This window comes from Alligator sinensis, unplaced genomic scaffold, assembly GCF_000455745.1.
Source record: "Alligator sinensis unplaced genomic scaffold, ASM45574v1 scaffold375_1, whole genome shotgun sequence".
In the NCBI taxonomy this organism is placed as follows: Eukaryota; Metazoa; Chordata; order Crocodylia; family Alligatoridae; genus Alligator; species Alligator sinensis.
The window spans coordinates 344,946-370,129 of NW_005841928.1; the positions used below are offsets into that span (position 1 = coordinate 344,946).

Genomic DNA, 25,184 nt, shown 5'->3' on the forward strand with positions numbered 1-25,184 from the left:
TCCCACGGCACCAGGGTTAAAATGAGGAGTGGAGTGCTCTTTTGTTTACTCTGAGGGAGTGGCAGTCTTGCCATACCTCCTTTTCCTCCTTGGCTGATCATTTGTAGGAGGAGGGGGAGTGATCAGTCAAGGAGGAAGAGGTGGGATAGCAAGAGTGCCAGTCCCGCAAAGTAAGCAAAAGAGCATATAGCATTCCTCATTTTAACTCTGGTGTCTTGGGATTGCTGTCATTCCTCACAACCACATACTAAATGTATTCAAGTATTTCCTGCTTGACACTGAAGAATCCTAACATCTTTGCTTTAACTATAACAAAGAATCCTGCTTTGTTTTGCTTTTCTTTAACTATGGCATATTAGGTTGACCAAGGAAATATTAAGGAGTCAAAAGGGACAAAAGCATACTCCCAATCAGTGATGCCTTCTGTAGAAGAAATGCTTTTGTGTTTCATTGAAAGTGAACTTTAAACTGTATTTGTAAACTGTGTCAAAATATTGATGTGTAAACCACTAGGGAATATAAAGAAGACAGCTTGAATGGGTTGGGCAAGTGTATGAAGTGGGAATAGGTGAAGAGAACAGTTCAAACTTTAATCAGCTCTGATGCTTCTTGATTCTAGATCAGTGGTCTCCAGCCTTAAGTAGGAGATCAGCTTTGGCATTTAAAAGCAACCCAAGATCTACCGTGTACCAGCACCACCCTTCTCCCCCCTCCCTCCCCACAGCCCCTGCACAGCAGGTAAGTCTTTGGGGAAGGGGAAGGGGGCGGGGGCGCAGATCGAGGCAGAGGGAGAAAAAATTATTTGGGGGCACGCCTCCCCAGCAGGTAGTCCCACCTGGCCAGGGCCCCACTCAACTTACCCTGCCCCTGCCTCTGCAGCACTGTCCCTCGCCACAGGGACCTTGATCTAGCCCCCACCCCTTCCCATGCATGCAGGCACTCAGCCCTGCCCCCCAGCCTCAGATCAGCTCCAAGAGGCTCTGAGATCTACCAGTGGATCGAGTTTGAGATCCACTGGTTGGTGACCACTGTCCTAGAGGCTTTGGGTTTTGTGTAATGGAGCATTAGAAGAGAAATGGGCAGTATGAATGGCAGAATATTCTTGTTGTATTCCATGATTTTTTCCATAGTCTTTCTTGGGGGCTAGATCTTTATATTCTGAGTAATGCAGTATTTGATTGACACCATTGGAACCTATATTTGTTGAATGCTAATTACATTTCACACTGGTCTGTTTTAATGATTAAGGTCTTCCTTAATCTTTAAAATATAGTGCTCAGGCTATGCTGCCATACATATTGCTGACACAACAAGATGCTTGTAGAAGCAGCTGAACTAAGACAATGAAAAATTAATCTGTGTTGTATTAAAACAGACTAGTCTAGTTAGTAATAAGTGAAAGAAAGGTATGGAGGTGAACTTATTTACACATCGTATTCATTTTAACCTCTCTATTTTATGGAGTAGAGCAGCTAAACAGCTTTCATAAAGCTTTTTTGTTTGTTAAACAATTTTAAAAAGATAAATGTAGCTGAATGATTTTAAACCCAAAAGTTCTTCTTTCCAAGCTTCCTTAAAAATATGCTAGCAATCATAGTAAACAAGCAGACACCTAGACTAGTTTATAAGTTCTACCATTCATATTTTTTCTCAGCTATTTTGTGACGCATGTAAGTAAAACCTAGTGGTTGCTTCCCCTTTGCATATAATAAAACCTTGCCCGTATTCTTTCTGTCAGTCTAACCCCTCTTTCTTTTCCATTGACATATTTCTAGTACCTGTTCAGACCAGCCAGACACTTCTGCCTCATATGTACAGAATCCACAATGCTCCAACACCTTTTCACAAAATGGATACATCCTCCCTGTGGTTTGGAATTGATATACGCTGTCAAAAAGCGTTTTCCAAATGGGTTCTTGTCACCTTTACCAGATTTTATCCTCCATTGTAGGATTGTGCAGTTTAATGTTGCGTTTCAAATCATTTTTGGCTGAGAAAGTGTGTAATAGAATCAGGGCACCCCATGAATACTCTTAACAGTAGGAACTGCCTCTTTGTTTTGAACACTAGAATCCCAATAGGCCCATGACAGCAGTGTAATTATACTTTTGACCTTGTTCACTAATGTGCTCTTTGCTCTTTATGATTAAACAAGAGTAACCAACAATAGCTTTTCTAAAATGTATAAATTTCTTCCTTTTTTTTTTTCCCCCCAGGAACCCCAGAGAAGACACTAAGCAGTCCTTAGCTGATAACTTTCCCCCTAAGCTCATTCCCTGCTCTACACATATGCTTATGGGTGTACACAATTAAGTACTTTTTCCCTTTTATATAAGCATAAATGAGAGGTGCTTCCAAAACACAGTGGTGCTGTTGCTCCATCCTTTATGAACAACACTGTAACAAAGGAAATAATTTCCCCTTTTCTGTTGTTTCAGCAGCATTCTTTTTAAAGGCAGGAGGTGACAACTTGCTCCAACTTTTGCTTAGGGTACTGGCACTGAACATAGCAAATAAACAGGATGTGTATGTGAGAGTGTTCATGTCGGGGATCATTCATTTGGCTCCTTATGAAGAATTATATATGTATGGAATAAAATTAAAGGAATAGAAAGGAAATGAAAGAGATCTATACATGTGCATGCATGTGCGTGTGTTTGTGTATATGTGTGTGTCTAATTTTATTTCCATTCCTTTAATTTTCTTTCAAACTCTGGATGGTTGTTACATTTATGTAAGTGCCAGAGCATGGCCTCTCCAGCCCTCATGTAGATACAATATTTATTGTCATTTTTATTGTATCATTTTCACAGAAGAGGATCTGACACATTACTTGCATAGTTTTAGGGTTTGCAGAATCAGGAAATGCATGTCACAGATTAACCTGGTCTTAAAAGAGATGACTAAGCAGCTCAGCCAAGTTTAACTTCTTCAATTCTGTTTAAAAAAATATTTATATATACTGTTCTGTCTACTTCCTCCAGCTCTGAATGGCTGAGGATAATTGCCCTGAGTGTAGATTCAATATAGGGATGCCACAAAGTGTGGTTTTGATTGTATTTGTGTAGGACATGTGTTAAAAAAAATTAGGCTCAATAGAGAGGAAACTAGGTAAAATATGATGGGCAGTGTTTATAACAGATGCCAAACTAAATTAACTAAAAGCTTCGCTGATCTCAAAACAATGATTTGAGTGTGTTTCATTTATTCAATTGTTCTAACATGAAATATTATTTTTGGGTCCTTTTTAAACAGCACAAGTCAGATGACAAAAAATTAACTTTAAAAGAATGTGGACCCCAAAATATTTAGATTTCACTTCTTGGAAGAAAGTAGTTTTTTATTTTTTCATTGCAGTTCTAAACGAGTGATTGTTATGGGTTTGGGAGTAACCATGTCATCAAAAAGATATTCAAATAAACTGGTTCCCAAAAAACAGGTATTATCTAGTCTCATTTGCAGCCTAGAATTATAGTTGTACTATAATGTATTTCACCAGGTTAGTTGAAATTAAATGTCACTGCTGAACATGGCAGAATCGGGTGGCTTGTATGACTCATTCTTTTAAGATAGTGTGCAGCAATTCTGTTAGCATCCTATCAGTTTGTGATCATTCTACTTTGGCCTGGTGCAGACTATTTATCAATATACTGAGGCCATAATCCCTTCAAACCGAGACTGTTGCTTACATGAGCAATTACAGATGAAAAGGTTATAAAAACTGACTTATTTCAATAGTTGTCTCTGCTTCAAAGTCAAATAACTTGATCATCAGCAAAAATTAAAGCTAACAATACTATCACACAGAATAGTCAATCGTCTTGATTCAGTTGTTTAAATTAATGTAATGTACTTTCATGCATGCCATAGAGCAGGGGTGGCTCTGGAGTCCAAACTTTCATGTCCAAACTGAGTAATGTGCTTGCTGCAAGCAGTTGTCACATGACATGACATAATGGCTATGGAAGCTGGTCACCTCATGCTTGTGCAAAGATTCAAGGAGACGCACGTTAACTTCTGAAGAGCCGCATGTGGCTCTGGAGCTGCGGTTTGGACACCCCTGCCACAGAGCCCAATGGTGACTCCCAACAAGCCATTTTTGAGTTAAAAAAAGAAAGAGCCATAACGTATTTAAATGCGTTATTTAGAAGAAAATTCTATCTGCCACCATTTCTGTCCAAATGATTTCATGCTCATCTTCCCTATTTAGAAAATAAATAGAATGGTAATGGCAGTAGGCAGATATGATGCTGTTATGTAAGTTTCTGTGTTTCACTCTTACTGCTAATATTCAACACGTATTATTTGCAAGATAAGTGCATTAAAAAGTCTCTTTCCAAGTAGAGCTATTTTCTCCAATTTCTTGGCCTTGTAGGCTACTTGTAGTTGGGCTCCCCTATTTCCTGTGCTTCCCAGCAAATCCTCAGTCTCTCCACCTATCCCTAATAATTACATCATTCATACACAATGCTTTCAAAACAACTTGCCCCTTTCTGTCATTCTGTTGTACATGTATGTGAGGACTATGTTGATCCACTAGAACATGAAGTGACTCATGGGAAAGTTACAGATTGTAATTTGGCAAATGTGACTGTAAAAAGCTGATTGTGAAAAGCATGACCTTAAGGGCTGTGTTCTGGATATGATCTGTGTTTTGACACAACCATTACATTTTGATGTGCATGTACATATTTTGATAGGTTTCCAGTGCCACTAGGATACCAGTCCATGAGGTAGCAGCAAACAAACTAATCAAATTAAGTGGTAATTATCAAAAATAAAGGCAGCATAAAGGATCACCAGTGGAGTAATCAATGAGATTTAATGCAAATAACAGTAGCTGGCTTTGTGCACAGACTGAAATGATACAACAGTAAATGCGCTCAAATTCTGATCTACGCTGCGTGGACAGTCCCTAATCTGATTGTTAAATCTGTTGGATCGCATATGCTTCTTCCAACCACTAAGTAAAGCACTGTGTGCATTCCACTGAAACGGCTGCATAAATAATAAAATGTAAAGAATACAATTCTATTACTAGATTGTATACATTGGCAATAAATATAGTAGAAACATTATGGACCAAGTTCTTCCTTGGGGCAGTTCTGTTTCAGCCAGTGGAATAACACCCTGGGAGAATGTGGCCTTATGTACAACAGATATTTAATAGAGGTGACAGAAAAATGTTCATTGTATGATGGAATTTTCTTTGTGCCACTTGCAGAAATGCGTGCGAAATCTGCCAGATGATCTATAGTCATCCCATTACCTGTCTTCCTTTGGCAGGTAGCTAGTTAGATGTGTGTTGAACAAGATTTGCCTTGCCATTTCCATTTGCTGCTAGAATGGAAATTTTCTGACATGACATATGACCAATCAATAACTGGAAAGTGACTTGCATGAGTCATCTGAAACCAGTTGGTTAGTGTGTGTCAGCCACTACCAGGATTAAAGCCTGCAAAGGTTTTCTTTAAAATCAGTGATTCTGCAGCACCTCCTCTGGGTGTTTGACTTTTACTAATAAGGATACCCTATAGTCATATGCTGTGATAAATCCTGTTCTCATTTTTCGGGTGTCAGATTTTTCTGAGCTCTAAAAATTGTGGTAAACTTGGCATACGCAAATTGTACTCTTGCTATTTAATCTAACTGATATAGGATGAGAGTTGGTATAATGTTTTAGTAATGATTTGGGAAAAAAAGATTGTCTTGCTGTGGTCTGAAGAGAATAAGAACCTCACTAAGATTAGAAAGACACCTTGTGGCCCTGTATCCTCTGTAGTATTTGCTAATGATGCTTTTTGATAATTGCAGAGCCATCATAATCCGAAATGGAGAAGTTGTTCCAATGTCTTCAGAATTCACGCCAGAAACTGAGCGTCAGCGGCTACAGTATCTGGTAAGAGACTTGAAGTCTGTACCTGCTGAATGCTGTCCTGTCATATGTCTACAAGAGTTATTAGGTAACATTAGTGAGCAAATAGCAAGCCTCCATCCCGATGTTTTCTGTGTAGTGGTATATAATGCATCGGTCTGGTATTTGTGTGCGTGCGAATGATATAGGAATTATGTGGTTTCCCTTGCTTAATTAGCAAGGCTAGGGATCCTGACAGGTATTACTTTTGTTGCACCTTATATGTGAGTTTTGCACAACAAATCATAATCTGCCAGCTGGCCACACATTACAGTTATTGCAGGATACCTGTATGCCACAAAGAACTTGCTGTTTCAATGAGCAATTTCTTTGTGGCTGGTCCATTATTTTTATCCAAAGGTGTGACACGTTCAATTGGTCTGTCAGGGGTCTTCCTCTAGACTTTTTGTCATGCAATAAGAACAGTGTGCAAACATGTGTGCCTAGGTGTTAAAAGGGCCTACTTTCCTGAAGGGGAATAAAAATGGTCCCACCTCCTGGAGTTCCTGAAGACAGATGAGTGGAGTGGTGCTCCCATTGGCTGTGTGTCTGGAGAGCCATTGCCCCTTCCCTCCTTTATTACCATAGTGATAGTCCCCTACTGGGGCTGCCCACTTGGCCTCAATCTTTGGGAACTCTGAGAGACAAAAGGGACAGACCAGTGCTGTCATCACCTGGAAAGAGCCCTGCATGCCAGATCCAGCCCATGAAGCCAGAGGAATTTAACACCCCTGGGATAATTAATGATATGTTTTTATAAAAATGAAACTTAGCAGCATAACTTGGTGGGAAGGGAAACTGGGGCAGCAGCCCCAGGTGCCACTATTAGGAGTGGACACAAAAATAGCCACCACCACATTAGCAGTTTGATCGTGCTGCTGTCCTTGGCACAGCAGCAGCCAGCACTGCCTTGTGTGTTATGGCTACCCTTGATGCAGAGCTGCCCTGCTATGCCTCTGGTGAAACCATATATACTTCATATAAAACATCATTAATCAGTGTCATTTTAGCAAGGGTTTTGATATGGTCTCCCACAACATTCTCGTAGGCAAGCTAAAGAAGTATGGGCTGGATGAATGGACTGTAAGGTAGATTGAAAACTGGCTGGAGCTTTGGGCTCAGAGTAGTAATCACTGGCTCAATGTCTAGTTGGCAGCCAGTATGAAGTGGAGTTCCCCAGGAGTCGGTCCAGGTGCCAGTTTTGTTCATTGTCTTCATCAATGACCTGGAATATGGCATAGAGTGTGCCCTCGGCAAGTTTGCAGATGACACCAAGCTGGGGAGAGTAGTAGATACGTGGGAGGGTAGGACTAGGATTCAGAGTGACCTAGACAAATTGTAGAATTGGGCCAAAAAGAATCTCATGAGGTTCAGCACGGGTAAGTGCAAAGTCCTGCACTTAAGTCAGAACAATCCCATGCACGAGTACAGGCTGGGGTCTGACTGGCTGGGCAGCAGCTCTGCAGAAAAGGACGTGGGGGTTACAGTGGACAATAGACTGAATATGAGCCAACAGTGTGCCCTTGTTGCCAAGAAGACTAACAATATGCTGGGCTGCATTGGTAGGTGTGTTGCCAGTAGATCAAGGGAAGTGATTATTCCACTCTATTCAGCATTGGTGAGGCATATCTGGAGTGCTGTGTTCAGTTTTGGGCACCCCCCACTACAGAAAGGATGTGGACAAATTGTAGAGAGTCCAGCGGAGGGCAACAAAAATGGTGAGGGGGCTGGGGACATGACTTTTAAAGAGAGGCTGAGGGAACTGGGTTTATTTAGTCTAGAGAGGAGAGGACTGAGAGGAGATTTAATAGCAGCCTTTAACTACCTGAAGTGGGGTTCAAAAGAGGATGGAGCTAGATTGTTCTCAGTGGTAGCAGAAGACAACACCGAGCACTGGTCTCAAGTTATAGCAAGGGAGGTTTAGTTTAGATATTAGGAATAATTTTTTCACTAGGAAGGTGGTAAAACACTGTAACAGGTTACCCAGAATGGTGGTGGAAGCTTCATCCTTCGTGGTTTTCAAGACCTGGGTAGACAAAACCTTGGCTGGGATGATCTAGTTGGGGATTCTGCCATGTTCAGCAGTGACATTTAATTTCAACTAACCTGGTGAAATACATTACAGTACAGCTATAATTCTAGGCTGCAAATGAGATTAGATGTTTCCTGTTTGTTGAGAACAAGTTTATTTGAATATCTTTTTGATGACAGTTACTCCCAAACCCGTAACAATCACTAGTTTAGAACTGCAACCCCCTGGTTTGAGCAGGCGGTTGGACTAGTTGACCTCTTGAGGTCTCTTCTGACCCAAATTTTCTATGAATCTAAGATTGCAGACCCTTTCAAGTTTAAGGCTTATGCATCCTTTAAAGTTCCCAGGTCTGTTGGTGTTCCTGTACCAGTAGCACTTTAACATTTCCAGGTGGCAAGGGCAACAGGGCTCCCTGCAAGCCTTCTGCAGCAGCAGCAGGCAGTCGTAGGGGGTCCGTACCCCCAGTCAGACCCTGCCAGCCATTTACAACAGAAGCAAGAGTGAGAGGGTTCCCTGTAAGTGCTGTCTGTCTCTCTCTGTCTGTCTCTCTGTCCCAGCTATTTAAAAGGCTGGCAGAGATGCATAGCTCTGGAGCATGCTGCTTGGTGTTGTGCTCTGGGCTCTGCCTCCTTGCTTGCCCAGATGCTTAGGGGGCACCATGCTCCAGCTGCCTGCCCTCTTGTTAAAGATCCCCATGGCAAGCAGCCTGCGAATGGGTGGGCAGCCTCCAGGTCCAGGACAGAACCGCCACAGTGGCTTCCCTGTCCCTGTTGCTTCACTGGACACTTGAAAGAGAACATGGGCACGATTCCCAGGATTGGAAAGCAGCTCCCTGGTCTCAGGCAGCTCACAGGCTGGGAAGTTGAAAGGGTGCATAGGCGGCCCAGAAGCTGGGCTGCTTGTCCAACACTTGGGCAGTGGTTGCCTCTCCCCTTGCTCAGCCTCTGCTACTCTTTGTAACTTCCCTTTTCCTGTTGCTGCTTGGTCATCGTGCAAGGGTTTTAGCCCCGTGGTCAGTCACTACTGCCATTGCAGCTGCCCTGTCCCCACTGCCACCAGGCAGAGGAGGAATTGCAGAGCACTGTGGAAAAGCGGTGCATCTAAGACATCCACATGTGAAGTATGTCTCTGTTTGAAACAACTTCTTTGTTGTCTGGCTGCCATTTTTTTTGTGTGCCAGATCAGCCATTTTTAATTTATTGATTTAATTAATCATGATTCTTTGAACATGTAATATGTTACGTTTGTTATGGGAAACTTTTGTGTATCCCCCGCAGATGGAACATCTCTTGGGGGTCTATGAGGCATCTCTCTCGTGGGCTATCTCGTTTAGAGAGGGAATCTCAATCACTGTGTGGCTGTGGGTTAGAAGGAATGAGTCCACAAAGCTGGTGGGAGTCGTGCTAGTTGAGAAGAGACAGGAAACTTAAAATGCAAAACAGCCTTATTTTGTAAGCCAGAACAATATATTTTGACTTTTACCACTGTTAAAACTAACAGTTGAGCCCCGTTGATTGCTTGGTCACAAATGCTGTCACAGTAAGTGCTGCTTCAAACACACTGCTACAAACCAGTCTCAGTTTCGCTCTCTGAAAGTCAACTTTTGGTGAACATAGATTAACTTTGTGTTAATGCCTGGTTTCAGGTTGGCATGTCCAGGCCTAATGGCCTTCCCCTGTTCCTCAGCTTGGGCCAAGCATCACATTTTTCAGCTGGGTAGAAATGCAGTTCTTTCTTTAAAAATAACATTTTAAAAAGAAAAAAATAGCTTTCTGTTTTGTATTTAGATCGGATTCCTATTCAGGTTCATTGCTAAAGTCTGAAAAATTCAGAGGAAAGAGCTACTGTGGGTGTACTCGTATTCAGAGACACAAATACAAAGCAGGCCTGATAAATATTTATATTTAGTTACATTTAAGGTAATTTGTTTTTCATTTAAAATGAAGGGAATCTGTAGTATCTTGGGGGTCTGGCACTTCTCTAGGAAATAAGAGATAACACATTTGCCTACAAGGGTTTTTTCCCTCTTTTGATGTTCTTTCTGGCTTATATTTGAAACCAGCAGCTGATTTGAAAAGCACTTCTATAGCTTCCTTTGGAATTTTCTTACCTTTGTATGTTTGTTTGTTTTATTTCTATATGTAGCAAATGTGCCTGGGCCATGGGTATCATGTTCAAAGGAAGTACATGAAAGATAGCAAGAGCGTGAAACAGAATTAGAGACAAATTCAAATATTCTATAAGTAAAACTTTTGCTTTAGTGTTAAAAAGTTAAAATAAAATAAAAGCAGCTCTATAACAGTGCTTGGAAAAACCAGTGTTAGGTAAGGGGAAACCTGAATTGGACTCCAAGGTTTCTTATTTAGTTTAAACATGCTCCCACTTCAAGGGCTTTCGATGCTTGTTTTAAGCTATTTAGAGTTCCCTGTCACCCTCCTTATCTATCCTGGGTAATCACCAGACTCTTCCATCATCCTTTTATATCATGGTAAACCTAGATTCACTGCATTTCCTTGCCTTAAGGGCATTTGCTTTGGTTTCATTTGGATGCAGTTCTCTGATGCCAGCCAGAATATATATAGTTCCTTGCATGCTGAACAGAAATGTACATAATGATCATTGTAGCATAAATATTTCACTCTGCAGCTGTAAATGCAAATATCATCTTCCCCAGAGCGTATTTACCTGGGGAGTTCATGTGAAGCAAGCTAGGGTAAGTAAGCTAGTAAACGAGCTACTCCACACTGATTTCCCATGTCAGTGTCCTTAGCGTGTGGTAAGCACAATGGAGTTCACTCCACTTGTAAGTGGTTCCTACCCTGTAACAGTCATCCAGCCAAGGAGTTAATGCTTTTGTGCCATAAACTTACCTTGTAGTTTACAACACACAGACTCTTCCCTCGGTGTATGTTTTAATTTAAATAAACAATACATTGCACCTGTTCCACCCTTGCCTTCTCCACAAAGGGAGAAGTGATATAATGCAGTGTTACAAGTAGAACTGGTTAAACAGCCTAAGAAAACATCTGAATAGGGAGTTTTCTGAGTAGCTCACATTACAATGTTGTCAAGCCAACATCCTTGACAGCATGCACCTGCTCCACAGCAGTTCCAAGGGGCAGGAGCTACTGCTCAGTGAGTCATTCTCACCCCAGCCACCTAGATAGGAACGGCCTTGCCTGCAGCTTTACTCATCATCGTCTGCCTTCCTATCCAGGAAAAAAATGTACAGCTAAAACACAGTCTGCTTCTAATTCAGTGCAGCCCTTCAATACTGCTTGTTGGTTCATAAACAGGCCATGTGGATAGTTGCAACAGAGGTGGCCTGTCAGTGAGCTAGAAACTTCTAGGAGCTTTCAGTGACAGGGCCCTGCAATCAGGCAGCTCCTCCACAATGTGTCACTTAAGGAAGAGGTCATTTAACAAAACATGTACAAGTGTTGTCCTTAAATTCCCTTCCCTTAAGGCTCGCACCACTTTGTGCCTTCTAAATAGGTTCTGTGCATGTCGTAATCCCTCCTAGACAAGCTTTTGCCAGCCTCCTTTTGCTTTGAAATCAAAGGGCTTAGCAGCTGTGACAACTTTTTTTTTGCTGATGCCTTTAGCTCTCTGGTAAGGAATCATGCTTGCTGCACAGTCTGGGGCTTTTCCTGCCAACATGGTGTGAAGGAGATGACAAAATCAGCCCCTGGCTCACCCACAGGATTAAGCTCTTAATACGGTACATGACCTATTGTGCCATATATATATAAAGCTTGACCTCAAGAGTTAGATGCCCCCTACCATATTTTCTTTATATAGAAAAGCACACAGCCTGTAACTTGCAGTTTCTGATAGTACTGCATCCAGCACACTTGCATTTTATTGAAATATTTTTAGGGATTATATGAAGTTTACATGTAAACATGTTTCATTTTAAATTCAAATTCCATTTGAAATAGGTTTATGCTTTAAAAGAAAAAAAGTGTTTAAATATCTAAATGAATTTTAAGAATTCATTAAAAAAAATGATCTGTTCTTATGAATGCTGGATGGCTCATTAACTTGATATGTTCAGAAGTTTTCTAAGGCTTCAGCAATTGGGTTGCTGCAAAAAATGCTTCAATCAGTTTTCCTGTTATCCTCTGAAGGGATTTTTTGCATCATCTTATGTTAGGGATTATTTAGTGTATTTGCACTAATTGTGTAGATGCAGCAGGAGAGCAGATAGGCAGCATAGTACAGTTCGATGCCATCGTTCCTTCATGCCAGATCAGAGTTTTGTGAGTCTGAGAGGAGCTCTTTGCAGAAACACAATTCATGTAGGTGCTTCTCTGGCAGTAGGATTAGTTTACAAAGTCTGTTCTTTTACCTGATGTAATGGTAAATGTTTCTATGGTTTTTTTTTTTTTAGAGACAGGACTCTCTTCCAGTTTCCTAATAATCATGTTAGTAGATGATACACCATTTGCTTTTCAAAAGCTTTTGTCCATATTTATTACTCTTACTTCTTTTGCCCACTCAACCTGTTGGAATCTATATATCTGGATTAATATTAGCTGAACATGCATGTATAATATTCCTGGGGATAGGGGCTTCTTTCATTCAGGCTCAGATCCACAGATACCCCAGAGCTCAGCATAGTGCTCTAACTGAGGGGAGGCAAAGGCAGCTATAGGTCACTTTCTGCACCCATCTGACCCTGGAAGCAGTCAGTGTCAGTCCTAACATCAGTGTAGAATTTGTCTATATAAAGGAAACTCGCAGCTGCCCATTGAAGATCTGGCCCTTGTCTTCTGACTCTAGGGACTGTTTTCCTGTTCTTCCCACCCTCTGTTATTTTCCTGGTTGTTGTTTTGACTGTAAATATGGATCCAGCCCCAAGTTTGGTACTTCTCCTGGACTTACCATGGTAAGAAACAAATTCTAGTTTGTTGGTTAAGCAAGTACTAATGTATGCTACTTGAGAAGAGTCACAGTGATTTATATTGCAATACCTTGAGGCATGGTTAATGTATACCTGTGGGTGAAAATGACAAGCCTGGTAATACCAAGGGTTGTAATAAAAATTCTTCTATATATGGTGTAAAAAAAGACACATTTGGGGATAGAGGCAATACATTAAGAAGATTAAGAAGATTTCGTTAAAAGAATTCTAAGGCACACGTAATGGTCTCCATAGCCTAATTAGTTGGAACATCAGTACAATATCTAGGCATAACTTGGTTTTCATGTTTGCTTTGTAGATCAACTTTAATAAAAAGGAAATGGGGTGGGGGGAATGACCTCTTGAAAGAAAAGTAACTGCAACATTTCCATGAGTGGGTTCCATTTTATAGAACTAACTTTTAAAAGAACATAGCAAATGTTAAATTTTCAGTGCATCCAACCATAAAGCACACCATAAAGTGGCTGAATCCCAAAAACATGTGATATTGAATACCCTAAATTTGTGCCAAGAGAGGCCATAATAGTGGTTGAAAGATAAATGGTGGAAAATATTTTGTGCAGTAAAGCTAGAATAACATAATGAATCTTCATTATCTACCCTCATAAGAGTACAGGAAATAAAGAATTCAATAATTATCAACATGATTTGCTTTTACTTTAAAGCCAAGCAACATTTTTGTCTGTGTAGGGGGGGTGTCTTTGGATCTGCTGGTGTATCTGCTTGTGTTAAAGACCTGCAGATGTTTAAGATTTTCATTTTCTTTTCCTTTTTGGTTCTTCTGCACAACACAGTGTGATGTGGGAGGGGAAAGAAGAGCCATGTGGTAAATAGAGAACACTAGTTCTCAACAAGTCAGGCTGAAAGAAGTCAGTGCTGGATATTATAGTAGCACATTCTTGTCTCCTTGTAGAATTACCAGGGAAACGTCAAGAATAACTGCAAAAGAAATGTTTTGCCACATAAGAATACAGCTCACATTCAAACACCAGCAGCTTCTAGATTCCTCTTCTCCCATTCTCTTTTACTAATGCCAAAAATATTAGAATCAAGTTAAGATCCCTAGATTGTAAATCAAACATGAGGTTTGGCTGCAGAAGAGAAATCTTATTTAAACATTAGCAGTTCAGTGGTAGCTCTGCCAGCTTTATTAATCTTATTTCACTTGTGACCTTAAACTTTCCATCTGAGTAAATCTTTATGAAATGTGGTCGCTCCCAGTTGCTTTTCTTTTGCAGTAATGGAAATTTTGTTTTCAAGGGAAAAATGCTAAAAACTTATGACTTAATTTCTTGTAAAGCCATCTATGACCCAGTGAATAATAATCAAATGTATGGGTTTGTTTGTTTTAACAATAAGATTTTAGGTGTATTTTTTTAAACTGTGCTTCCTGTTTAAAAAGGAAAAGGTGGTAAAAGGTAGTAGACATTAATCTTCATTCCTGATGATCAGGATGAGGGATGATGCAATGTTTGCTTTTCTGCATTTATAATGGCTTAATCAGGATAATTTGTTTGTTTATTTTTTTTAAAAATGGAAGGGAAAAGGTTTGTATACTCCTGAATTCATTTGTCAGTGTGAGAGATTAAAATAAAATAAATTAAATTAATGCAGAAAGGTACAATTTAATATTAATTTTTTTTAGTTTAAGACTCCAGTTAAATTTTAAAAAGAACCACTGAAATGAGCTAGGAAGACCCGCCTGGTTGTCAGCATTTAATCTGTAATTACCAAATAGTTTTTATAATGTAATATGCAGAATCAAACCTGCCTAGAATATATAGTTTTCAATATAAGAGGAGGAAAGAAAAATACAATGATAGGGTATATTTTAAAAACTGAATTTCTAAACTACTAAAAGTAAAGACGGCCTCTTTCAAAGGCTAGTTTAGTATCTCTAGATGTTTTCTAAAATAAGTAATGCCTTACATGTTGTACTAGTTCTGAACTGCTGTAGCTATGATGGCCCAAAATGTACAAGAGGCAAAGTGGTCTTTTGTTAGTTTGGGGATTTTGGAGTAGAGGCTGGAGGGGGGTGGGTTTTCTTGGGGTTTTAGTTTTGTGGGGTTTCTTGTTTTTTGTTTCTTTATGGGAATATCTTATATTGGATCAACTGTATAATTGAGAGAGCTGCTGCGCAAGCTTTTAGGTGCAAAATGAAACTCAGGTCAGACGTGAAGAAGGGCATTTTGTACAAGAAAGTTTGTTCAGCATTTTTCCCAACTACACAGTTGGCCCAGTATAAGGTATTACCAAAAAAATGCCCCAAAAAAACAAAGCAAAGCCTCGCCTTTTCATAGATTCATAGATGTAGGGTCAGAAGGGACCCAAGTAGATCTTCAAGTGTGACCCCCTGCCTTGGGCAGGAGAGAGAACTGGGCTCATATGACCCCAGCTAAGTAATTATCAAGCCCCCTCTTAAAGACCCCCAAGGTAGGAGCCAGCACCACTTCCCTTGGAAGTTGGTTCCAGATCCTAGCTGCCCTTACTGTGAAGTACTGCCTCCTGATGTCCAGCCTGAACCTACTCTCAAACAACTTATGGCCGTTATTCCTTATTACTCCGGGAGGCGCACGGGTGAACAGGGTCTCTCCCATTCCCCGCTGGTTCCCCATGGTAAGTTTATAGATGCCCACCAGTTCCCCTCTCAGCCTTCTCTTGTGAAGGCTGAACAGGTTCAGGTCCCGTAGCCTCTCCTGGTAGGGTCTGCCCTGCTGTCCCTGGATCGTGCAAGTGGTCCTCTTTTGGACCCTCTCGATGCTAACCACCTCCCTCCTAAAGTGCGGCGCCCAGAACTGGATGCAGTACTCCAACTGTGGCCTGACTAGTGTCTCATAGAGGGGGAGGATCACCTCCTTGGCCCTGCTTGTGATGCATCTGTGGATGCATGACAAGGTGCGGTTAGTCTTACTGACCGCGTCCTCACATGGCAACCCATGTTCATTTTGGAATCGATAATGACTCCAAGATCATAATGCCTTACAATAATTTCATTGATTAAAAACAGTGATTCATCTAGATGGCCCTATAGAACAGTATTGTTGAGGAGCTTAAAAGATTAGATTGTACTTAAATCAACATTGCTGTCTGGACTTTTTCAACTGTATGCCGAGAATTGATATGCTGTTCCAACATAATGTCAAGATCACCCTTCTTTGCTTGAAAGTTGGCCATTAAAAGTAGAGTACGGTTTAATCAGCAGATTGGAACATATTCCTAGACTTCATTTCCATAAAGCTTAGAGGTCCCTCCTCCAAAGATGGACCAAAATGGGAACAAGTGGATAGGCACTGTGGAATTGTGATGTGTTCAGCCACACCCAATCTCAGTTAAATTTTGTGGGAGCAGATTCAAGCCTAAATGGAAGAAATATTTTATTGTGAGCTATTTGAATTAGAACCACCAGGTAGATCAACAAAGATTTCCAGTACATCCAGGTCACCTTTGCTGAGCACTAGATTTATGGCCTTCCTAGAAACTAATGCTAGCACGTTTGGTGTATCCTGACTACAACTGCTACTGAAGATAAAGCAGATTTTATTGCCTTAACCCACACAGTAGGGGAAAATGGGCCATCTCAAAAGGAACTGAAAGTGTATGTGGCCATTTCTGTATAATTTTACGCCACGTGTCTCAGGCAGCAGTTGGCTATCTATAAATGCAAAAAACTTTGCATCTGCTTATGCATAGACAAGTTGGAGGAATTCTTTATAATTTGTGTATGCTCAGCCATGCTGTTTTAAATAGATTAATCTTTTATATTGGGTGATTTATGAATAAATTCTTTGTGTCAAAAATAAAAATGTACACAATGCTGAACTGAAGTATCATGTTTTTAATAAGGAGAGCAAGGAGTCCTTTCTAAAAAGGCCAACAGTTACCACATCTAGAGTGCAGCAGATCAAGACTGAGAGGTATTGGCAGAATTCCATAAATATTAAGGCTGATCAAAAAACATCATCTGTTTTTGACAAAAATAGATTTTTTTCATTAATTAAATTCCCTGTTAATACTGTCGGTAATTCATTTCAAAACTGAACCCCTGGAAGAAAAATCCAGACTGTCTGGCCAGTATCCAAAATAGGATAATAAAATCATAGGAAAGTAGGGCTGGAAGAGACTTCATGAGGTCATCTAGTCCAGCACTCTGCTTATGTCCCTGACTAAACCATCCTAATGAAATGTCTTTGTGACCCGGTCCTGAACATTTCCAAGGATGGAGATTCCACATTTTCTCTAGGTAGCCTGTTCCAATGCTTGATCACCCTCATAGTCAGAAAGATCCTCCAAATCTCCATCCTAAATTTCCTTTGCTGCAGCTTGAGGCCGTAGTTCCTAGTCCTGTCCCATATGGCCACAGAGTGAAGCTCATTTCCATCCTGTCTATAATTGCCCTTGAGGTATTTGAAGACTGTTATCAAATCCCTCCTCAGTCTTCTCTTCAGACATATTTCCGTTTTGAAATGCTGCTCTGTCTCATGGCAGTTGTAATTCTGGTACCCTGGGTTCCCATTCCATTTTTGTGGGTCAGACTCCCTGTTCTGGACTTTATTTCCTATGATGCATCCAAGCCTACAGCTACCATGAAGCCTGAGCTTCCATCACCAGGCGCACAGTTATGATGCATTGCAGGAAATAAATTCTGATTGGGAGTCTGTCCTACAGAAGAAAAAGAATTGTTAGGCACCCAAGTCTGCAACTCCCAACAGGCATACTCAAAATATTTTGGATGAACACTCAATTTCTTGTGCAAAGGAGCACACATCAATATTTATAAGATATTGCCCAAATTGTGACTGAATCTATCTAACTTAAGAATGTTATTCAGAGGGGAAGAAAAATAGTGTGAACACAAATATTGTGTGACAGAGTTTATTTCTTATAGACAGTTTGTTAGGAACCAGAACAGCATAGAAAAAAAGTGTCAGAACTGCTCTGTTCTTCAGAAGAAAAGTAGTTTTTGAAATTACTACAAAAATAAGGGTTACCTGGCTCACTGAAAATTGGTAGCTAGCCATGTTAGTCTGAAGTTAGGCAGAACTAACTGAACTGGAGATGCATCAGCTTTCCTAAGCAACAGATTACTTCATCAGAAGTATCTGTCTTCTCACTGAAGTTTACCATAGTACAATGGGTGCTGGGGTGGCTTAGGCACTAAGACACACAGTTGATGGCCCAGGGGTTGCATGAGGCTGTAGCAAAAGCACTCACAGTGCTGCCCTGTCAGATTCCAACAAATCTGCAAATTCTGCTAAGTACCTTGTTGCATAAGGACACAAAAAAGGAAAGGAAAGGGAAGGACTATAGTCCACTAGTAACAATAGTTGATTGTGTTGACAAGTACTGTCATACTGGATGGTTGAAAAGTTAGTGTCTCCACCCAGCTCTGCTTGTGACTTTCTTTGTGGGTTTGGGCCTTGCTCACTTTCCACCACAGATCTCCCACCTATGAAAAAGGCAAATCAGCTTACCCACCTCAGCAAACTGCCTTTTGATGAATGAATGAATGAAATGTGCTAGAGAACTACTAAATATTACCATTTTTTGAACTGGAAAAAGCTGATGGATTTTGGGAGATGTAACTCTTAATTGTGGACAAGAACAATTTGTTTGCTACACCGGACACCAGTGTGTTAGAATGTATTCATATGTGTGAATATCATTTGGTAGTATTAGCTAGTCCTTTCCTTCACATTTTTTAAATAAAATAAGAGTGAAATAGCAGTGTTATCTCATAAAACATGGATGAAATTCATTTTATGATAAGTGTGTGATCTCTGTGGTTTGTTTTCTTGCCTGTAGGCTTTCATGCAGCCGCACTTGCTGGGAAATGAGTTCACACATTTAGAGTTTCCAAGGAGGGTGCAGCGTAAAGAAATCGGAAAGAGGATGCTCTACAGGGACTTTAACATGACTGGCTGGTAAGAACATGCCCCTTCTCAGTGCTGAAAGCCAAGAACCTGAAATCCCACCGTGTATGCATTTGTTTTTTAGAATAACCCTGTCTACACTAAAGCAGATGTAGTCATGCATTGGGAGAGAGGATGTCATTCTCTCTTTCTTTGTTTTTTAAGAGACTAAATTAGATTTTTTCTCTTGAGCTATAGCCAGAGCTTATCCACAATGTTTGAGAACTGCGACTGCAAAAAGACTGTCAAAGGACAGTCATTTAAGGTGAACCTCTGTGAAAGCTGCATATTTTTCATAAATTACAAATCATTTTCCTTTACAAATATTGTAGTATCTGGCTAATAGAAGATGGTTCTTTTTCTTTAACGTGCATAAAAACTCTTGCAATAAGGAAAAAATTGGTCCTCTATTCCAGCACAGCAAAGATGACCTCTGAATGGATAATCCTTTTAGACGTTTTTAACTACAGACCATACTTCTGAATAAAAAGAGTAGCCAACTTAAAATGAGAAGATCTGAATGAACAGAAGTCACTGCAATTGCTTAATGCAATAAAGATAGGCGGATGAACAAACCTGAATCTGTGGCAAAATTGTCTAGTTTTCATGTCTGTTCAGAGAGTCCCTTTAAATGGGAAACTTAGGCTAAGGGAAGTCTGCTCCATACAGTCTCATGCTCTTTATGTGATTTTTTTGTAAATGAAAAGAACCTTTTGCTTCCCTGTGCTGCGCATGTCTTAGCAATCATTACAATAGTTCGGCCAGCAATGGAAAGGTCAGACAAGGTCCAAAAACTGAAGCTCTGGTATATTTAGAGCAGTGGTTTTCAACCTCACTGGACTTAAAGCACCCCTTGTTGGGTTCAAGGCACCCCTCCATAACTTTTATGAATTGAGTGGTACTCAATTTCACAAACTAACTTATAGATTACAGTTCTTTCTTTCTTGCAGAGGGGCCTGGGTGTGGGGATGGAAGATCATCCAGGCAGGGACAAGCCTGAGCCTGCGCTTAACTGCTTAGTTTATCAGCTTATTTCCTAACACCTCAATTCCTCATACCTCATGGCACCCTTCAAAAAAATCTGCCAGCACCTTGGTTGAGAATCACTGGTTTAGAGACTTGAACAGGCTGACATCATAAATGATATGCCTACAACTCTTCCTGGTGTAATGTCTCATGATTAGTTAGTACTTCACTACTAAAAGTGTCATGTTGTTTTAGTAGTCAAAGCAATTGCCAAATTCTGTTAAAAGAATATGCATAACGTAATATGCAGACTGAGTTAAGCTAAGAACTGCCATCACTGACCATCATCACTGAACAAGGTTCTTGTCAAAGTATCATAGCGAAGAGAAGTAGGGCTGGGAAGGGACCTCCAGAGGTCATCTAGTTCAATCGCTGCCTAAGGCAGTATACAATCCCTTTAAAGTAGCTGTTGCATCAGAGAATTGGAGGGTAGCAGAAATTTAAAAAAAAAATAGAGTATGATCTGGGGAATTACAGATAGTAAAAAACTTGTACTTTGTATTTTTAATTTCAGTTCAGTTTATATAATGTTAGAGAACCTGGACAAACAAGAGATGATAGGGTAGGTGTGGGCAAAATATGGCCCAAGAGTCAGATCCAGCCAGCCAAATGACTGAATCTGACCCACAGAGGCTGCCTGCCAATTGGTTAGATCTGGCCCATGGCTGCCCCTGTGATGCTCCACATAGGGCTGAGCCCTGCTGGGGGCAGCTAGCACTGCGCTCCTGCCTGTGCCTGCTGGCCTTAGTCCAGGCCAGCATGCAAAGCCCTTGGCGGGGCTGCTCCCAGTGCGGCTGTAGCTGCCCAGGTGCTGATCAGCTCTTTTCACCTCTAGCAGCGGCTCCTCCTTCTGCTCCTGATGCACCACTCCAGGCAGGGAGAAAGTTTCAGCTGAGCAACTCCTGCCCCAGCGAGCGGGAGTCTGGCTTCAGCTTCTGGCTTCATTCCAGGTAGGGCTTTGTTGAGCCAGGCCTTAAAAACCTCCAAGGATGGAAATTCTACCACCTCTAGATAACCTGTTCCAGTGCTTCACCACTCTCCTAGTGGGACAGTATTTCCTAATATCCAACATAAACTTCCCTTGCTGCAACTTGAGACCAGCTCTATCCTCCTTGGAGCCACCCTTCAGGTAGTTAGAAGGCTGCTATCAAATCCTCCCTCAGTCTTTTCATCTCTAGATTAATAAGACTGGTTCCCTCAGCCTGTCCTCTTAAGTCATGCGCCAACCCCTTCACCATTTTTATTGCCATCCTCTGGACTCTCTCCACCTTGTCTACATCCTTTTTGTAGTGGAGGGCCTAAAATTGGACATAGTACTCCAGATGTGGCCTCACTAAGTGCAGAACAGAGGGGAATTATTACTTCCCTTGATCTGCTTGCAACACTCCTACTAATGCAGCCCAGTATGCTGTTAGTCTTTTTGGCAACAAGGGCATACTGTGGACTTGTATGTAGCTTATTGTCCACTGTAACCCCCAGGTCCTTTTCTGCAGAGCTGCTGCCCAACTAATCAGCCTCTATCCTATGCTGGTCCTTAGGATTGTTCTGTCCTAAGTACAGAACTTTGCACTTGTCCTTGTTGAACCTCATACGATTTCTTTTGGCCCAATCTTCCAATTTGTGTAGGTCACTGAATCCTAGTCCTGCCCTCTGGGGTATCTACTACTCCCCCCAACTTGGTGTCACCTGAGAACTTGCTGAGAGTGAACTCCATTCCATCTTCCAGATGGTTAATGAAGATATTGAACAAAACTAGCCCCAGGACTGACCCCTGGGGCAGTCCACTTGATACTAGCTGCCAACTAGACATGGAGCTGTGCGGGCTGGGAGCGGTCCGAGGCTTTTGGGGGCGTGCGGCGGGCTGTGGCCGGGAGCCCGCAATGGTAGGACGGGTACTTTTGCACGACGGGCTAGAATTAGGCACGGACTCGTAGCGGTTAATTAAGGATTGTTTTACTTACACCGTAGGTGGTCGTGGTGCAGGCAGGAAAAACTTTCTTGAGTTGCAGTTACAGACAAACACAAGTACTCTGCCGCGTGCTCAGAGTCCCCACGAGATGGTTGTGGAGTCCTCTATAACTTGGGCGGAAACTGCTCAAACCTCTTATACGACTAGCAAGCCAATCGCTAGCCACCACGTGGGAATAATTTAGAAACAGCCAATAGTGGGAAACAAATTTACATACGGGTGGCGGGAACTCCTTTGCACCGGGGTTTTCTCTCTGCAGCTGAGAATTGCACTGTGCATAGAAAGCTCCATGTGGCGGGAAACAATTCTGCAGTGCTGAAGTGCACACACAATCATTGGGTCATGACAGGAGCCATTGATTACTACCCTGCTGAGCCCGATGATCAAGTCTACCTTGCTAAAGTCAAGGTATACCATGCCCACTGCTTTCCCTGTGTGCATAGAAAGCTCCATGTGGCGGGAAACAATTCTGCAGTGCTGAAGTGCACACACAATCATTGGGTCATGACAGGAGCCATTGATTACTACCCTGCTGAGCCCGATGATCAAGTCTACCTTGCTAAAGTCAAGGTATACCATGCCCACTGCTTTCCCTGCATCCAAAGAGTCAGTCATCTCATCATAAAAAGTAATCAGGTTGGTCAGGTGTGACTTGCCCTTGGTAAATCCATGCTGGCTATTCCTGATCACTTTCTTCTGCTCCAAGTGCTTACAAATGGATTACTTGAGGACCTGCTCCATGGTTTTCTGGGGACTGAGGTGAGGCTGACTGGTTTGTAGTTCCCTGGATCCTTCTTCCCTTTTGAAAAAATGGGCACTATATTTGCCCTTTTCCAGTCATCCAGGACCTACCCTGATTGCATGAGTTTTCTAAGGTAATGGCCAGCAGCTCTGCAATCACATCAGCCAAGTCCCTCAGGACCCTCGGTTGCATTGCATCCAGCCCCATGGACTTGTATGTGTCCTTTTCTATATAATCCCTAACCTATTCTTTCACCACTGAGGTCTGCTCACCTTCTCCTGAAAATGCTGCCCAGTACAGTGGTCTGGAAGCTGACCAAAGTAAAAAGTCATTGAGTACTTCAGCCTTTCCCCTCATCTGTCACTTAAGTTGCCTACCCAATTCAGTAAGGAACCCATGCTTTCTCTGACCTTCCTCTTGTTGCTAACATACTTGTAGAAAACCTTTCTTTTTATCCTTCACATTCTTTGCTAGCTGCAGCTCCAGTTGCTCTTTGGCCTTCCTGATTTCATCCCTGCATGCCCAAGCAATATTCCTGTGCTCCTTTCTAGTCATCTGTCCAAGCTTTTACATCTTAAACTTCATTTTTTGTGTTTAAACTCACCAAAGAGTTCTCCCCTAAGCCAAGCTGGTTGCCTGCCATATTTGCTATTTTTCGTGCACACTGGAATGGTTTGTAGTTGCATAGTAGTCACCCTATGTCTCTAAAAAGGGATATTGCAAAATTACTGGGGTTCAGGGATGTAGATATAAAGAACGGTCAGAGATTTAGAAAAGGTCACAGAGAGAGGTTGGGGAAAGCCACATTTCTACCTTAGAGGATAAGAAGGAGTCAAAGAAAAGGGAACATGATAAAAATATGTTCAATAAAAATGCTATAGAGAAGGTAGATGGGGAAACAGAGGAACAAATTGACCTTCAGTGAATTAAAGCCCAATGAAAGGAAATGCTTTTTCAAACCACATGCGATGGCACTGTGGAACTCGTTGTCACATGATGTTGCTAAGGCCAGAAATTGAGCAACCTCAAACAGTTATTCAGCAATCATATTGGTAACAAGTATATCCAGAATTATAAATGCTAAGAAACTTTGAAAAAAGAGAAATGTTATCATGCTTCTAGGCTTAAGACAGTTTCTAATTACAAGGGATTAACAGGTTTTCTGCATCTTTCTCTGGTCACTGTTAGAAATAGGATACTGGCCTTGAAGTCTGATCCAGTACGTTCCTGTTAACATTGTACTTGCACTCTGTGAATTCTTACATCATAATTTTTTTATGTTTTATTTGTCTAAAGCTATGTTCACACTCAAAATTTTCCTTCCATTTTAGCATATATTAACCAATATACTAATGTAGTCTAACAAAAGATGTTTGGTGAAACATGACTAGCTACCTATGTATGTGTCCTGGAACAAATGACGGTTAATGTTTACATTACAGACTGCAATCCTGTTAGTCATGGTTTAAAATTCACTAACTTAAAATTCAACCCCAAATATACCTGTATGAACTGAGGTGAACCACAGAAGAAGGGCAAGAGTCGCAGAAATATATGTGGATGAAGATGCTAACCTCTCCCTACCTTTACTGTGATTTTTATGTGAGCAAAATGTGTCTAGTTGTCGTTACTTGGGAAGCTAGATGCTGGTAGCCAGCTGCTTAGTTGATCTCAGGAGCTGGCATGTCAGCATTATTTTTTGTTCCTTGACCTCAGGGCTGAGGACTGTGAAACAAAGAAAGCACTTCTGTGTTCTTGTGAAGTTTACCTAGTCAGGGTCAATGGAGACAAGAAATGCTATTTCAGTTTTAAATGTACTTGCTTTCCCTTTCCAATATGTACTTGGATAATAACAATCTCCTAGGCAAAGGCTTTCTGTTTAGTACGCAGTGGGACTTCAATACTTCAAATCCTTTTAGTGGCTAAAAATATGGTTAAAATATCAGAGAGATTTCCAGCAGATTTTTAATAGTAATGCACGCTGCATAGACCTAGATTTAATAGATTTCATAGACATTAGGGCTGGAAGGCACCTTGAAGATCATCGCACCTTGTCGTGTATTAGCAGATGCATGACCAACAGACGGAAGGAGGTGATGCTCCCCCTCTATGCAGCGCTAGTCAGGTCGCAGTTGGCGTACTCTGTCCAGTTTTGGGCGCCGCACTTCAAGAGGGACACGGAGGATCTGGAAAGGGTGGAGAGGAGGGCCACCCGCATGATTAGTGGTCTCCATGAAAGACCCTACAAGGAGAGGTTGAGAGATCTGGATCTTTTCAGCCTATACAAAAGACGGCTGAGGGGTGACCTTGTGGCCGCCTATAAATCTATCAGGGGAGGACAGCAGGGAATTGGGGATGCACTGTTTACCGGAGCACCCCAGGGAGTAACTAGGAATAATGGATGCAAACTAGTGGAGAGTAGATTTAAGTTAGACATTCAGAAGAAATTTTTTACAATAAGGGTGGCCAGAGTCTGGAATGGGCTTCCAGGAGAGGTGGTGCTGTCACCTAACTTGGAGGTCTTCAGGAGGAGGCTTGACAATCACCTGGCTGGGGTCATCTGACCTCGGTCCTCTTTCCTGCCAGGGGCAGGGGGTCGGACACGATGATCCATTGGGTCCCTTCCGACTCTATAATCTATGAATCTTAAGTCCAACCCCCTGTG

At 41.5% G+C, this 25,184-nt stretch overlaps 1 protein-coding gene across 1 annotated transcript in view; it reads left to right on the forward strand.

Moving 5' to 3' along the window:
- PPM1H (protein phosphatase, Mg2+/Mn2+ dependent 1H) overlaps positions 1-25,184 on the forward strand; it is a 115,350-nt gene that overhangs the window by 46,030 nt on the left and 44,136 nt on the right. The window contains exons 4-5 of the mRNA XM_025198777.1: positions 5,815-5,899; positions 18,676-18,794. Coding sequence (XP_025054562.1) covers positions 5,815-5,899; positions 18,676-18,794 — 204 coding nt within the window. The remainder of the gene's footprint in view (positions 1-5,814; positions 5,900-18,675; positions 18,795-25,184) is intronic.